Here is a 15467-nt window from a genome sequence, read left to right as displayed (position 1 = left end):
ATATAGTTTGCATCCATGTCCTAGCTATTGTAAATAGTATGCAATGAACACAGGGGTCCATGTTTCTGTTTGAATTATGGTTTTCTCAGGCTCTATGGTGGGAATATACATGGATATCACCATTATGCAGAACAGAATGGAGATTTCTTAAAAAGCTAACAACTACCATATGACCCAGAAATCCAGCCTATCTTAAACTCTAAGACTGAATGCATGCTGACACCTCCAATGAAGACTGTAAGATAGCAGTATGAAATCATTATGATTTTAATTGCATTTCTCAGGATTTCTGATGTTGAGTGTTGCTGGTTTTTAATGTCTCTTTTCCTGTGTGTCTTGTTTGGGTATCTTTCTGTTCCTATCTTTTTGCCTACTTTTATTTTGTGGGATTTCCCCATTTTCCCTTTTTGTGACAAATAGGCGAGCAGGGAAACAACAAAGATATCCGTGATATTTCACTTATTCTTCAATAATGTGAGTGTTTCCTGCATGGAATTTGAATTTGGAATACTGAGAGAACATGTTCTCATGTTTTCCTCAATTTCTTTACTACGCATAATGCAATAATCAAATACATTATATACATTTAAGATAAATGTATACTATTAACATAAGCTACCTCAATCTTAAGTGCATTCATTCAGTTACAAAGTAAATCCTTTTTTATATTATAGCATTTGCCAATTTCCATGAGTGTAAATACTTCCATAGCCAATGTCGGACTGCAAACATAATGTCACTGAACATGGAGTTGGGAAGCATTGCCAGTAGTGCACCACTGTATACTTTCCCCTCTTACAGGTTCAGTAGCCAAAAATAACTTTTAAGAATGCTACCATAGTTGAATGACCATATGGTGACAGGTTTTGCATATTTTAAAACTCGTTTTATGGTTGTGCAGTAGACTTAAATTTTACGTATTTAATAAGTAAATGTCAATATTCTGATACTTTGTGTATACCCCTCAAACCAGTTTCTACCTGCCATTTTAATTCATCCTCAACATTAAAATTACTGATGTAAGAGCACATTCCACTTTTTACAATATGTAATTTTATTTATTTGTGATGGTGCTGGGTCTTCATTGTTGCACAGGCTTCTTCTAGTTGTGGAGAGTGAGGGGTACTCTCTGGTTGTGGTGCACGGGCATCTCATTGCAGTGTGCTAGAGCAGGGCTCTAGGGCACTAGGGCTTCAAGAGTTTTTGCATATGTGCTTAGTAGTTTTGGGTCCCAGGCTCTAGACCATAGGCTCAATAGCTGTGACCTGTGGTATTTCCTGGACCAAGGATTGAACCCTTGTCTCCTGCATTGGCAGGTGCAGTCTTTACCACTGAGCCACGAGGGAAGCCCACTACTTTTGTGATGACTGTTTTCAAATGTTTATATAAATGGCATGACTATTGCATCCTACCCCTTTGTGAGATCATTTATCATATCATGTATTTTGTGTGTGTGTTTTGGTAACATCATGGCATCTGGATTGTGAGCAGTTCAAGAAACAGAATGTCCCAGTCCTAGGTTCTATGTGGTGGACTGGTTGGAGGCACAGTGGGACAGACAGAAAAGTTGCAGGAGCCTGAACCCTGTTTAGTAGGAGTTTGCTTGCTCACTCCTGGCCCTTGAGCCTGGCAGAGTGAGGCCTGCTTTATCAGCTGCTGGTTTCCAGGGAGCAGGTTCACATACACCCCAGCCAAGGAGAAGACATGCTCTGGCTGCACTGACTCCATGCCCCAACGTGTTGCTGGATCTGGTGCAGTCAAGACCAGGGTAAGGACTCGATTTTTGGGTGCAAAGGGCAGAGCCCAGGTTGGGCTGCGGTGGCGATTGTTGGCAGTTACTCCATGGGTGCATGAGGAGCAGCCCACATTTCTGACAGCTGCTGAGCCACAGTTTACCCACCCCAGCATACCTACAGAGAAACCACCCTGGCCCTGCCTCCTCCCTGTGGAACTGTGCCAGGCAGGGCTGGAGTGGCAGAAACTGGAGACACTGATCAGCTGTGAGAGACAAAGGGGTCTAGTCTTAAAGTCAGGATAACATATTAATAATCGTTCAGCCTGAATAGCAAATACAGAGCCCAGAGACAAGGACGAAGACATCACAAGGTCCAGGAGAGACACATCACCGTGGTCAGACACAGCAGGCAGGATGCGGCGGTAGGCTTTTTTTTTTTTTTTTTACTGGGGAGGATAGGGAGGTTACTTGCTTTAGAGGGAATTGAGGTGAGGCTGGCTCGTCAGTTGACAGGGAAACCAGGAAAAAAGCAGGCCACTTACAGTCTCTGAGAAACTCAATGTGAAGTAGTTACTATCTAATGACAAAAACAAGGACTATCCGGGGCTAGAGCAAGAAGGTAGGTATTGACATATGAGGCTTTATTATTAAGTGAAAGTTCAGGCAGGTGAGTAGGGTATAGGTGAATCAGACTGGTGGGGCAGGGGATGTACAAAGAGAAAGAATACAGCCATTTTGGGTGTCCTGATTATCCATCATTGTTTCTCACTTAGTTGCACACCATCACTGACTATGCAGGCACGACAGCCTTTTCTGGGGGACGAAAATAAGTGTTTTCTCTCTTGTTCAGCTGTAGCAGGCCTGCCCAGTATCAACTGTCAACATTCCCAGTCAGAATCCTGTAGTCTTTTTTTCTTTTCCCTGACCATAATTTACAGATGACTTGAGCACTTCAGGTTGCATGCATTTCAAGAGCAATAAGATAATGTTTTCTTACTTCCAGTTACCAATGGCTGTCAGCTACATTATCCCTACACTTCAGAGATCAGTATCATTAAAGACTTAAATTCTCTGAAGCACCCTCCCCCTATTTCGTCATCGACTCCCCATCTCTTTAATGAGGACGGAGGCCCCCGACACGTGATTTCCCAGCGCTCCTCGCGGTGCTGCTTGGCTTTCCTCCTTGCACTTCCAGTGTGGCGCCATGCCTTGAGGCCTTGGCACTACATTACCCAGAAGAACTTGCGCTAAGGTGAGGTAGCTGCTAAGTCGCTTCAGTCGTGTCCGACGCTGCGCGACTCCATAGACGGCAGCTCAGCAGGCTCCCCCGTCCCTGGGATTCTCCAGGCAAGAACACTGGAGTGGGTTGAGCCCTTGAAAATTCAGAAGATGCGCGTTTCCTGGATCCGGCAGTGTGACTTCCGGCGCGTTTATTTCGACGTTGTGTTTGTTGTTGAGACCGGGGGGCTGGTGAAAAGCTCACGAGTGAGGAGTTTGCTGGGCAGTGAGGGGCCTTAGGCGGAAGCGGAGTCTTCGTGCACACTGCACAGGGTCTGTGCTTAGTGTCACCTGCGGCGAGTTATCGTGCGGAAACCGACCTGGTCGCTCTACTTTGGAAGCTCCGCTCCGCCCACAGGCTCGGATGGCGGCGGCTTCGCTGCCGGTGCCACCTCAGGTAAACGCTCTGCCCTGCCCCCTTTCCCGTCAAAGTATGAATGCCCCGTGCGAGAGCGCCTGCTCAGGCCGCTGTATCTCAGGGCCCTCTTCCCCGACAGGCGGCCTTCGGGGTGGTGTCCTTATTTCCGAGGACCTGTGTAATGTGTGAGTGAGGCTTTGAGGTGCAACTGAAGAAGGAATGTTGGGGAACCTGAGGTCCGTCCAGCTTCTGTGAGGAACAACGTTTGCGGGCAGGCTTCACCTGGAGTGGCAGATGAGAGGTTGTCATTTCCTGCTTGGACCTTCTGGAAGCGGTGAAGAGTTTTGAGCACAGGACGGACGTCATCTGAATTGGGGTTTTTAAAATTAGGCTTCGAAACTGTTTAGTGAAAGAAAAGTCTGTTGGTTTGTGATGATTAATTTGAGGCAGAGGGAATTTCTGGCTTTTCCTTGCTCACAACTCATAAAGAGGTAGTACTAAGGATGGAGTCACGAAGGAGACCTTAGCCAGCCACCGTGCCATTACCACGGCTCTGGTCCCAGGCAGAAGTCCTGGGAAAGTTTGAGCCCCTGGAACATCACCCAGGTCACCTTCCTCCGTGGTCTGCTCGTTCCCACAGATTCCCAGGTCTGCAGAAGCACTTTTGGTAAATGGAGGTTGTCCCTGTCCCTCAATTATGCTCAAGCCCATACACGCATTCTTTGTATTTGACAAGGGTCTTAAGGCTCCTCACCTGCCATTCACCTAGACCCTTGGTTTGGGAACCCTGGAGAACCCCATGTTCAGGGTCCTGAATGCAGGCCGGGGTCTGTTGAGGTGGTTCCTATTTTCCATCATCAATGGAAGGAAGTGTGGAACTGGTCACTTTTAATGTGAGGCTGAACTGGTTTAGGTAAGTGCAGGGTTTTGTTTTTTTTTTTTTTTCTCCTGGTGGGAATAAACAGTAGGGAAGAGCCGGATTTTGGCTTCAAAGGACTACCTGTGTTTTCCGGAGCCAATGGGAAGGTCAGATCAAAGGAGGGAGGTTTTTTTTTAAACTCCAGGTTTCAGGAGGCCCCATCTGACTGGGCAGTGGGGGAGATGTGCGAAGAAGTTGGATGGTGGTTTTCTGGGAGTGAGTTCGTTCACTGTTTTATTTCTCCCTATTGTACCAGGGCAGTGTGACCTTTGAGGATGTGGCCGTGTACTTCTCCTGGAATGAATGGTGTCTTCTTGATGAGGTTCAAATACGCCTGTACCTTGATGTCATGCTGGAGAACTTCGCACTTGTGTGCATGCTGGGTAAGGCCTACACACCCACCTCGCTCCTCTGAGCTAGGCTCTGCCTTTTTCCTTTTCCCGTGGGGTAGGTATGTCCTTGTCACATACGGACCATGGGCGCTACTTTCTCAAAATGCTGAGTTATGTCTGTGGTTAGTATAGCTAGGAAGAGTGCAACCTCAGTGCCAGAACACCTGTATCCCCAAATTTGCAGCTGAGGATTCAGGGTCAGTAGTCTTTCCGTTTTTTTGTTTTTATAATTTTATTAAAATATTCTGTTCAGTTCTCAACTTTATGTTAATTTTGCTGCACAGCATAGCTACTAAGTTTTTTTAATACACACACATACACACAGATATATATATATATATATTCCTTATTCATTTCCCTTACGGTTTATCACAGGTACTGAATATAATTTCCTGTAGTATGACATCAAGACCTTGTTTATCCATGCTATGTTTACTAGTTTGCGTCTGCCAATCCTATACTCCCAATCCTTCCCTCACTTACCTCCCTCCCACTTGGCAGACACAAGTTTGTTCTCTGTCCCTGAGTCTGTTTCTGTTTTCTGTATGTTTATATGTAGATATGTAGTGTCATATTTCAGATTCCATAAAGAAGTGAAATCAAATGGTATTTGTCTTTCTCTGTCTGACTTACATCATTTGCAAATATTTTCTCCCAGTTTTTAGGTTGTCTTTTTTGGTTGCTTTTATTTTGTTTTTAGAATTTTTTTTTTTTTTTTTTAATTTTTTGATTGCATTGGGTCTTTGTTGCTGGGAGGATTTTCTCTAGTTGTGGTGAGCAAGGTTTACAGGTTGGTTCAGTACTTGTGGCCTGAGAGTTTAGTTGCCCTGTGGCATGTGGAATCTTCCCGGACCAGGGATCTTACCTGTATCCCCTGCAGGTAGGTTGTTACCCACTGGACTGCCAGAGAATTCTTGATATGGATTCTGTTTATTGATTTTTGAATGTTACATTATCCTTGTGTACCTTGCAATAATCCCAGTTGATCATGGTATGTAATTTTTTTTTTTACAGTTTTTGATTCAATTTACTGATATTTCATAGCATGTAGATCTTTTAGTTGAGGCATGTGAACTCTTAGATGCAGCATGTGATATCTAGTTCCCCGACCAGGGATGGAATCTGGGCCCCTTGCTTTGAGAGTTAGGAGTCTTAGCCAATGGACCACCAAGGATGTCCCTTCTCTTTCATTTTTTTCCCCTTTTCTTTCATTTTTGATATTATTAATTTGTGTACTGCCTCATTTTCACAGACTGACTAGAATCCTTTTTATATTATTGGCCATTTTAAATAACAAGGTTTGTTGGAGCTTTGTTGATTTTTCTATATAGTAGTTTCATAAGGTAAAAGCACAGATAATTGATTTTAGGTCTCCTTTTGCAATATGTTCATTCAATGCTATAAATTGCCTTATAAACACTGCTTTCACTTATTTTGAAAAGTGTTGTGTTTATTTGAAAATACTTAAAAAAGTTTTCTTCAGTTCAGTTCAGTCGCTCAGTCATGTCCGACTCTTTGCGACCCCATGAATCGCAGCACGCCAGGCCTCTCTGTCCATCACCAACTCCAGGAGTTTACCCAGACTCATGTCCATTGAGTCGGTGATACCATCTCATCCTCTGTCGTCCCCTTCTCCTCCTGCCTTCAGTCTTTCCCAGCATCAGGGTCTATTCAAATGAGTCAACTCTTCACATCAGGTGGCCAAAGTATTGGAGTTTCACCTTCAATATGAGTCCTTCCAATGAACACACAGGACTGATCTCCTTTAGGATGGACTGGTTGGATCTCCTTGCAGTCCAAGGGACTCTCAAGAGTCTTCTCCAACACCACAGTTCAAAAGCATTAATTCTTCAGTGCTCAGCTTTCTTTATAGTCCAACTCTCTCATCCATACATGACTACTGGAAAAACCATAGCCTTGACTAGACGGACCTTTGTTGGCAAAGTAATGTCTCTGCTTTTTAATATGCTGTCTAGGTTGATCATAACTTCCCTTCCAAGCAGTAAGCGTCTTTTAATTTCATGGCTACAGTCACCATCTGCAGTGATTTTGGAAAAATAAAGTCAGCCACTGTTGCCACTGTTTCCCCATCTGTTTGCCATGAAGTGATGGGACCAGGTGCCATGATCTTAGTTATCTGAATGTTGAGCTTTAAGCCAACTATTTCACTCTCCTCTTTCACTCTCATCAAGAGGCTCTTTAGTTCTTTTTCGCTTTCTGCCATATGGGTGGTGTCATCTGCATATCTGAGATTATAGATATTTCTCCTGGAAATCTTGATTCCAGCTTGTGCTTCTTCCAGCCCAGCATTTCTCATGATGTACTCTGCATATAAGTTAAATAAGCAGGGTGACAATATACAGCCTTGACGTACTCCTTTTCCTGTTTGGAACCAGTCTGTTGTTCCATGTCCAGTTCTAACTAAAAGTTTTCTTAAGATTTCTTTTTGGGGACTTCTTCTTTGACCCATGTTTTATTTGAAATGTATAGTTTAATTCTCAAAATTTTGGGATTTTTTTTTTCAGCTATCTTTGTGTTACATATTTTTTCTTTTTGAAAGTCGCTCAGTCATGTCCAACTCTTTGCAGCCCCATGGACTATACAGTCCATGGAATTCTCCAGGCCAGAATACTGGAGTGGGTAGCCTTTCCCTTTTCCAGTGGATCTTCCAACTGTGTTACTGATTTTTGTTATAATTCCGCTGAGCTCTGAGAAAAGACATTGTATGATTTCAGTTGTTTCAAATTTGTTAAGGTGTGTTTTCTGACCTAGGATGTGGTCTATCTTGTGAATGTTGTATGTCAGCATGAATAGACTATTGTGCTGATTTTGGATGGAGTATACTAGTAGTCTTTAGGTGTCCTTACATCCAGTTGATTGATGATGGCACTTTCCAGTTGAACAGCATCTTTACAGATTTTCTGTTTGCTGAATCTGGTCATTTCTGGTAGAGCAGTTTTGAATGAAGTCTCCAACTATTATAGTCTTCAGCTATTATATCTGTTTCTACTTGTAGGTCTGTTTTGCCTCACGTTTAAATATTCTGTTGTTAGGCACATAAATGTTAAGGATTATTTTGAAATCTGAAAAATTGACCCCTTTATCATTGTGTAATTCTCTTTATCCCTGATGACTTTGTTTATGTTAAGTCAGCTTTGATATTAATATAGTAACTTTTTTTTTTTTTTTAATCTTTTCCTCTTTTTTTTTTGGCTGTGAGACATGTAGGATCTTAGTTCCATGGCCAGGGATTGAACTTACACTCCCTGCATTGGCAGTGCACTGTCTTAACCACTTGGCTGTGAGAGCCACATCCAGTCCTTGTGTCCTGGGCATAGTGAGACCAGCTGCTGCTTCAGTTTAATCCCAGTTCATGTCCTGAACACGATTCCATGGACTGCCTCTTTCATGTATCAGATGTACAGTTGTAATGATGTTATTCCCTCCAATAAAGTCAAACTGTTTGTTTTCAGGTTCTTGTCATGGAGTCCAGCATGCAGAGACATGTTCTGAACAGAATGTATTTGCAGAGGGAGCATCACAGATTAGTACTCTCAGGGCAGAATTGTCTCCTGAGAATACCCAGCCCTGTAAGATATGTGTCCCAGTCTTGAGAGACATTTTACATTTAGCTGAAGAGCAAGGAACAAATAGGGAGCAGAAAGAATACACGTGTGGGACATGTGGGAAACAATTCTATTTTACTGCCAATGTTCAGCAGCACACTGGAGTGAAATTCTGCCAGTGTCATATGGGAAGATCTGCATATTTGAAAAGCTGTACGATCCATGCAGCAAGGAATGTGTCTACCAACATGGAGATTGGGAATGACTTCCTGGCCAACATGGGAATTCAGAAACAAGCCACTAATACCAGGATGCCACGAAACAACAGTAAGGAGTATGATGCTGTTTTTCACAGTGGAAAAAGTCATCAGAGCTGGGGAGAAGACAAGATAGTCTCCAACCCCACAGACATACTTGTTCAGGATGAAGAAGCCCTCACTGGTGAAGGATTTTGTGAGTTCAGCAAATGTAGGGAAGCCTGCATCCAAAGAAATAGCCTTATTCAGCATGAGGAAGTTCGTGCCAGAGAAAGGTCTTATGAATGCAGCCATTCTGGAAAATTTTTTGCCCACAAATCTGGCTTCCTTGCAGGTCAGAGATTTAACTCTGGAGGAACACTATATGCCTGTCCTGAATGTGGAAAGTCATTTAGCCAAAGGAGGTACCTCAGAATCCATAGAAAAATCCACACTGGAGAAAAGCCTTATAAATGTAAGGAATGTGGTAAATCTTTCATCCAAAAGGGGCGGTTAATTGACCATCAGAGAGTTCACACTGGCGAACGGCCTTATGAGTGCAGTGAATGTGGAAAGTCTTTTGTTGCTCTCCGTGGCCTCCAGTATCATCAGAGAGTTCACAGTGGCGAGAGGCCCTATGGGTGCAGTGAATGTGGGAAATCTTTTATCGCTAAATCTGACCTCCATTATCATCAGCGAGTTCATTCTGGAGAAAGGCCTTATGAATGCAGTGAATGTGGGAAATGTTACATTGATAAGAGAGGTCTTCAGTATCATCAGAGAGTTCACAGTGGAGAAAGGCCCTATGAGTGCAGTGAATGTGGGAAATGTTTTATTTTTTCAAGTGGTCTCCGGTACCATCAGAGAGTTCACAGCGGAGAAAGGCCCTATCAGTGCAGTGAATGTGGGAAATCTTTTATTGTTAAGAGAGGCCTCCAGAATCATCAGAGCGTTCACAGTGGAGAAAGACCTTATGAGTGCATTGAATGTGGAAAATGTTTTATTGATAGGTCACGTCTTCATCGGCATCAGAGGGTTCACAGTGGAGAAAAGCCTTATGAGTGCAGAGAATGTGGGAAATGTTTTACTGATAGGTCAGGCCTTCATCGTCATCAGAGAGTTCACACTTCTGAAAGGGCTTAAATGTTGGTAATCCTTTAGCCAGAGACAGCTTCCACATATCCCTAGGAAAATCCACACTGGAGAAAAGTCTTTCGAGTGCAATGAATATAATAAATCTTTTTTCCAAAACTGGAACATAATTGTACATCACAGAGTTCACGGTGGAAAAAGGCCTTACGCCTGCACCGAATGTTGAAAATCCTTTAGCTGAAGGAAGTACCTCAGTACCCATAGCAAAATCCATAGTGGAGAAAAGCCTTATCAGTACAAGAAATATGATAAATCTTTTACCTGTAAGTACTGTTTCATTGGACATCAGAGAATTCATACTTTGCTGCTGCTGCTGCTGCTAAGTCGCTTCAGTCGTGTCCGACTCTGTGCAACCCCATAGACAGCGGCTCACCAGGCTCCTCCGTCCCTGGGATTCTCCAGGCAAGAATACTGGAGTGGGTTGCCATTTCCTTCTCCAATGCATGAAAGTGAAAAGTGAAAGTGAAGTCGCTCAGGTGTGCCCGACTCTTAGCGACCCCATGGACTGCAGCCTACCAGGCTTCTCCATCCATGGGATTTTCCAGGCAAGAGTACTGGAGTGGGGTGCCATTGCCTTCTCCATTCATACTTTAGAAAGGCCTTATTAGTGTAATGTATGTGGTGAGTCTTATATATTCTGTCTGGCTTCCATTATCAGGGCAGTCACAGAAGAGAAACACTGTATATGTGCAGTGAATATAGGACATCCTTTAACCAGGCCCACCAACTGAGTTCCTTTAGGAAAATCCACACTAGAGAAAACCCTTCGGAGTGCAAGGAATGTGGTCAATCATTTTCCTGAAAGTGCCACTTGATTAGCCATCAAGTAGCTCACACTAGAGAAAGGGCTTTATGGGTATCACAATACGGCTGGCAGTGAAATTGAGGGATTTGAGGTAGTAAGAAGGTGGGACGTACCTATGCCGCAAACGGACACTTTCTAGAGGAAACTGAAGCACAGAGATGCTGTATCATGTTTGTGATCTCTTTGCAATGGATACGGATCTGGGATTTAATTCCAGGTTACCTCTTTCAAGATTTAGGGAGTCTGGTCATTTTACCCCCTCCTGCTCCCTCCAGGTTTGGATACTGAGATAACACCTTGTCCGTCCTAACATTTCTGCACCCCTCATCCCCTGCCTGATGAGCCCTGCTTATACCCTAGCCTCACGCTGATTATCTTTTTTCTGAAAACCAACATTGATGACTTTCCTGTAGATTGTTCCATTTAGCTACTCAACCAAACCAGTGCTGTGATTCAGTTTTTATTATTGCTATTTGAGAAAGAAGGGGCGTCCATCTCAGAGAGGTAGAGGGCTTTTCATAAGGGCTCTCTCTTTCGTGAGAGTGGTTCCTCTTCACTGCACATATACGCTGGCGTCTTTGCTGCTGCTCAGAGCAGGGACTCTCCTGTGTTCCCACCACACCTGATGCCTGCATCACCACCAGGGGTTCCAGCTTCATTTCCACCTATGTGCAGTTCTGCAAACACTCTCCCCTTGGGAAGTTCTTCACAGGACAGCAGCACTAAGCCAGAGGCTCCAGCCTCGCTCGCTGGGTCACTGCATTTTACACTGGCATCACCACTTCAGGCTGTGCCTGTTGTCCCATTATGCAGTTGACCCACTCATGTTCTAGGCAGTGTGAGGAACACTGAAGAACTAAGTATCCTCTGTGGTCCTCACATAGCCTGGTCTCCAACGTTCTTCCTCTCAACCTCTGCGTGTCCTGCCACTGCTCCTCCTACCCCCACTCACTTTGAAAAATGCAAGTTGCCCAGTAATGATTGTTAATCAGTAAGAACTTGCCCCCCCTCCCCCATCATTAGGAAGCAGAGTTGACAAACATTTCTAAAAAATATTTTTGTTTAGAAACTTTCTTTACAGTATGTTGGTTTCTTTCATACAGTGACATGAATCAGCCATAAGTATACATATGTATCCTTCCTCTTGACCACTCCCCCACTCCATCCCACCTCTCTAGGTTGTCAGAGAGCACTGAGTTGAGCTCCCTGTGTTGCACAGCAACTTCTCACTAGCTATTTTACACGTGGTAGTTGTATATTTCAATGATACTCTGAATTCCTCTCACCCTCTCCTTCACCTGCTGTGTCCATAAATCTCTTCTCTGTGTCTCTATTTCTGTTCTCTCCCTGCAAATAAGTTAATCAGTACCGTGTTTCTAGATTCCATATGTGTGCATAAGTAAACTATAATTTGTTGTCCTTTTTTGACTTTGTATAATGGGCTTTTAAGTTCATCCACCTCACTAGAACTGACACATTGATTACTTTTTATGGCTGCCTAATACTCTATACCGCAACTTCTTTATCCATTCATCTGACAGTGGGTATCTTGGTTCCTTCCATGTCCTAGCTATTTTAATTTTGCTGCAGTGAACATTGGAACACATATGTTTTTGAATTATGGTTTTCTCAGGGTATATGGTGAGAGTGGAAATTGATATAAACATTATGGAGAACAGTATGTAGATTTCTTAAAAACTAGGAATAAAGCTACCATATGACCCAAAATTTGAACCTATGTTAAAATCTAAGACTGGATACATGCTGATACCTCCAATGATGACCATTAACAGCAGTGTGAAATCATGATTTTAATTGCATTTGTCAGGATTCTTGAGGTTGAGTGTTGTTTCTTAATATCTCTTTACCTATGTGTCTTGTTTGGTTCTTATCTCTTGTCTTCTTTTATTTCCCCATTTTCTCTTTTTTTGATAAATACGAGAGCAGGTAAACAAGAAAGACATCTGTGAGAGTTCACCCATTAGCCAGTAATGTCAATGACGTCTGCACAGAATTTGGAATACTGAAAGAATATGTTCTCAGGTTTTCCTCAATTTCTTTAGTATGCATGATGTAATGACCAGATATATTATACACATTTAAGATAAATCTGAATTTTTAACATATGCTACTTCTGTCTTAAGTGCAGACATTAAGTTACAAAGTAAGTTAAGGCCTATTTTATAATGTTTGCTGATTTCTGTGGGTGTAAATACTCCCATAAACAGTGTCAGATTGCCAGCATAATGTCACTTAACCTGGAGTTGGGGACCTTTGCCAGTAGCCCACCATTGTGTAACTCCCCCTTTACAAGTTCAGTATTTCTACATATAATTTTAAGAATTTTACATTACTTGAATGCTTATAAAATGATAGGTTTTGGATATTTGTTTTAAACATTTCATGGATGTATAGTTGACTTAAAATAAATTTTACTTATTTAAAATGTGCGTTTTGATACTTATGTACACCCCTTGAAGCAGTGTCCTCGTACCATTTTTAATTCATCCTCAGCATTAAAATTACTGATGCAAGAGCATATTCTACTTTTTAAAATATATAATTGTATTTACCTACTTATTTTTGACTGTGCTAGATATTTATTCCTGTGCAGTCTTTTCTCTAGTTGCGGAGAGTGGTGGTTTCTCTTGTTGCACACTATGGGCTCCAGGTCATGGGCTTTGGTCATTGTTCCCAGGCTCTAGAGCGCAGGCTCACTAGTAGTGGTGCATGGGCTTAGTTGCTCTGGGGGTATGTGGGATCTTTCTAGACCAGGGATCAATCGAATCTGCGTCTCTTGCATTGGCAGGTGGGTTCTTTACCACTGAGCCTTGAGTGCAGCCCACCACTTTTGTGAGACTATTTTCAAATGTTTATATAAATGGAATGACTATTGGGTCCTTCCCCAATGTTATATCATCTATCTTACCATGCACATTTTTTTGTGTTTTTGTAGCATCATGTACTTCTGTGTTTTTCAAATTTATAATCCCAGGTATGTCATTGAATACATAACTTCTTAGAATGCATTTGTAAACTAAGAGAGCCCTTATGTAACACCAGTAACATTATTGCACATGAAAATATTCTAAATATTGCTGCATGTTAGCCCAACAGGGGACACAGTGTGACAGAGTTTGAATGCTGACCACCCTTCATTGCGGCCTGGATCTACAAACTCATGTACCACAGCACAAAGGGAAATGAGAAATAAGACCTTATTGGGAAAATACAGTGGGAATTGCAGACCCAGGGCCAGAGAAACACACAAACACTCCAGAGAGATGTTGGGACAGGCATGTGAGATGGATGCCCAAAGTTCTGGGCTTGTTACAATATGGATGAAAGATTGAGTTCAATGTTAAAGTAAAGACAGTTGAGAATTTATAGCCAAGAAGAAATGTTAGGGGACAGTGGATGGAAAAACACTGGCATGAAACACCATAAGGGCTGTTCTTTGCAAGCCAACTTGAGACTCTTGCCATAGAAATCAAATAGTAAGCATAGGAAATAGGTGTTTGATTAGATATCAATATGGGAGTTATACTTGCTAAGTTGTCTTTATCTCTTGTTAGGCTTCATCAAGCCTGTTAAATATCAACTTTCTGCATTCCCATTCAGGGTATTGTAGACTTTTTTCTTAAATGACTTCAACACTTCAAGCTGCATGCATTTCAAGAGCAATAGGATAATGTATGTTTACTTCCAGTTACCAACGGATGTAAAATAGGGTTGGCTTCAAGAAGTCTGAGATTAAGTCTATAATACTTCAGTGATCAGTAGCATTAAAGACTTAAAATGCTCTGAAGCACCCTATTTCCGTTCCCTCATGGGGCCCCCATCCTCTTTAGAATTGTGGAACCACTCTCCTCCACCTCAGGTGATTTCTCTGCGATCCTCTTGGTGCCAGGGGGGTGGGGGGGTGGGGGCTTTTTTTCTTGGGGCTTCCAGAGTGGGGCGCAATTGCTCAAGGCGTTGGCACTACATTACCCAGAAGATTTTGCGCTGAGGCCTTCAGCCAATGAAAATCCAAAGGCGATGCATTTCCTAGAGGCGGAACATCCGGTAGTGGGACTTCCGGTGTTTCGGTGGCTGACATTTTGGTCGCTACTGAGACTGTGGAGCTAGGCAGAAACTCCGGAGTGTGTTGTTGGAGAGGGAGATGAGGGGCTGAGGCGTAGTTGGAAGCTTTGTTCGTACTACGCACGGTTGCAGACGTCGCCGTAGGCCGAGAATAACCGTGCCGAGTCCGACTCGGTTGTTCGAGTGTTGTCGCTCCGCCCACAGGCTACGATGGCGGCGGCTGCGCTGTCGGCCCCACATCAGGTAAACGCTTCGTGCTCCGGCTTCTCCCCTGCCCATTTCCTTACTGAAATACTGATGCCCAGAGTTAGAAGCCTGCTCAGGTCGCTTTATCTCAGGCCCCTGGTTCAGAACATGCAGGCCTTCGGAGGTGGTGTCTTTATTTCTGAAGACAAGTGTAATGTGTGGGTGAGGCTTGGATGCAGCTGAAGCAGGATCGTTGGGGGAATCTATAGTCCATCCTGTTTCTGTGAGGAGCTAAGTTTGAGGCCAGGCTGCAGCTCGAGTACTAGATGAGAAGTTGTATTGTACCTTTCTTCTTAGGGCCTTGGGAGCCGACACGATCTAGTCGAGCTTTTAAAAGTTCTCCAAAGACTGTTCAGTGGAAGAAAAGTCTGTAGCGGGTGATGAGTACTTTGAGCAGAGGGAAGTTGCGGCTTTTTCACGGTAGCATCTGGTAAACACGGAGGAGAGGTTAGCCAGTCAGCTGAGGCTCCCTGGCCCTGGTACCAGGCAGTGGCCCTGGCATGTCCTGAGTCCCTGGAGCACCGCCCTGGTCACTCTCCTCCGTGGCCTTCGTGTTCCCGCAGATTCCCAGGGCTGCAGAAGCACTTTTAGTAAATGGAAGTTGTTCCAGTCCCTCACTTGTTATCACTCCCAGGCGCTAATTCTCTGTATTTGAGTAAGGTCTTGGGGGCTCTTTACCTGCCATCCTACCAGTTTT

At 43.4% G+C, this 15467-nt stretch overlaps 2 protein-coding genes across 2 annotated transcripts in view; both read left to right on the top strand.

Annotated features, from left to right (window-relative positions):
* Nucleotides 1–2939: 2939 nt before the first annotated feature.
* On the top strand, nt 2940–14315 carry LOC109572569 (zinc finger protein 211-like). Its single transcript, XM_019979468.2, has 3 exons — nt 2940–3410; nt 4547–4673; nt 8156–14315. The coding sequence occupies exons 1-3, from the start codon at nt 3378–3380 to the stop codon at nt 9625–9627; spliced, it is 1632 nt and encodes a 543-aa protein (XP_019835027.1). The 5' UTR covers nt 2940–3377; the 3' UTR covers nt 9628–14315.
* A 184-nt stretch (nt 14316–14499) lies between these two features.
* The window catches only part of LOC109572568 (zinc finger protein 418-like), a 28179-nt gene continuing 27211 nt past the window's right edge, over nt 14500–15467 (top strand). Inside the window, exon 1 of the mRNA XM_070771899.1 lies at nt 14500–14767. The gene's annotated coding sequence lies outside the window, so the exon portion shown is untranslated. The remainder of the gene's footprint in view (nt 14768–15467) is intronic.

This window comes from Bos indicus, chromosome 18 (assembly GCF_029378745.1).
Source record: "Bos indicus isolate NIAB-ARS_2022 breed Sahiwal x Tharparkar chromosome 18, NIAB-ARS_B.indTharparkar_mat_pri_1.0, whole genome shotgun sequence".
NCBI lineage: Eukaryota > Metazoa > Chordata > Mammalia > Artiodactyla > Bovidae > Bos > Bos indicus.
Note: the sequence above shows the minus strand (reverse complement) of the source record. Positions and strands in the feature narration are given on the sequence as shown.

Coding starts and splice junctions, on each gene's coding strand:
- LOC109572569 (XM_019979468.2), top strand. CDS start 3,378: ATGGCGGCGGCTTCGCTGCCGGTGCCACCTCAG. Junction 3,411..4,546: donor CGCTGCCGGTGCCACCTCAG/GTAAACGCTCTG, acceptor CTATTGTACCAG/GGCAGTGTGACCTTTGAGGA. Junction 4,674..8,155: donor CGCACTTGTGTGCATGCTGG/GTAAGGCCTACA, acceptor GTTTGTTTTCAG/GTTCTTGTCATGGAGTCCAG.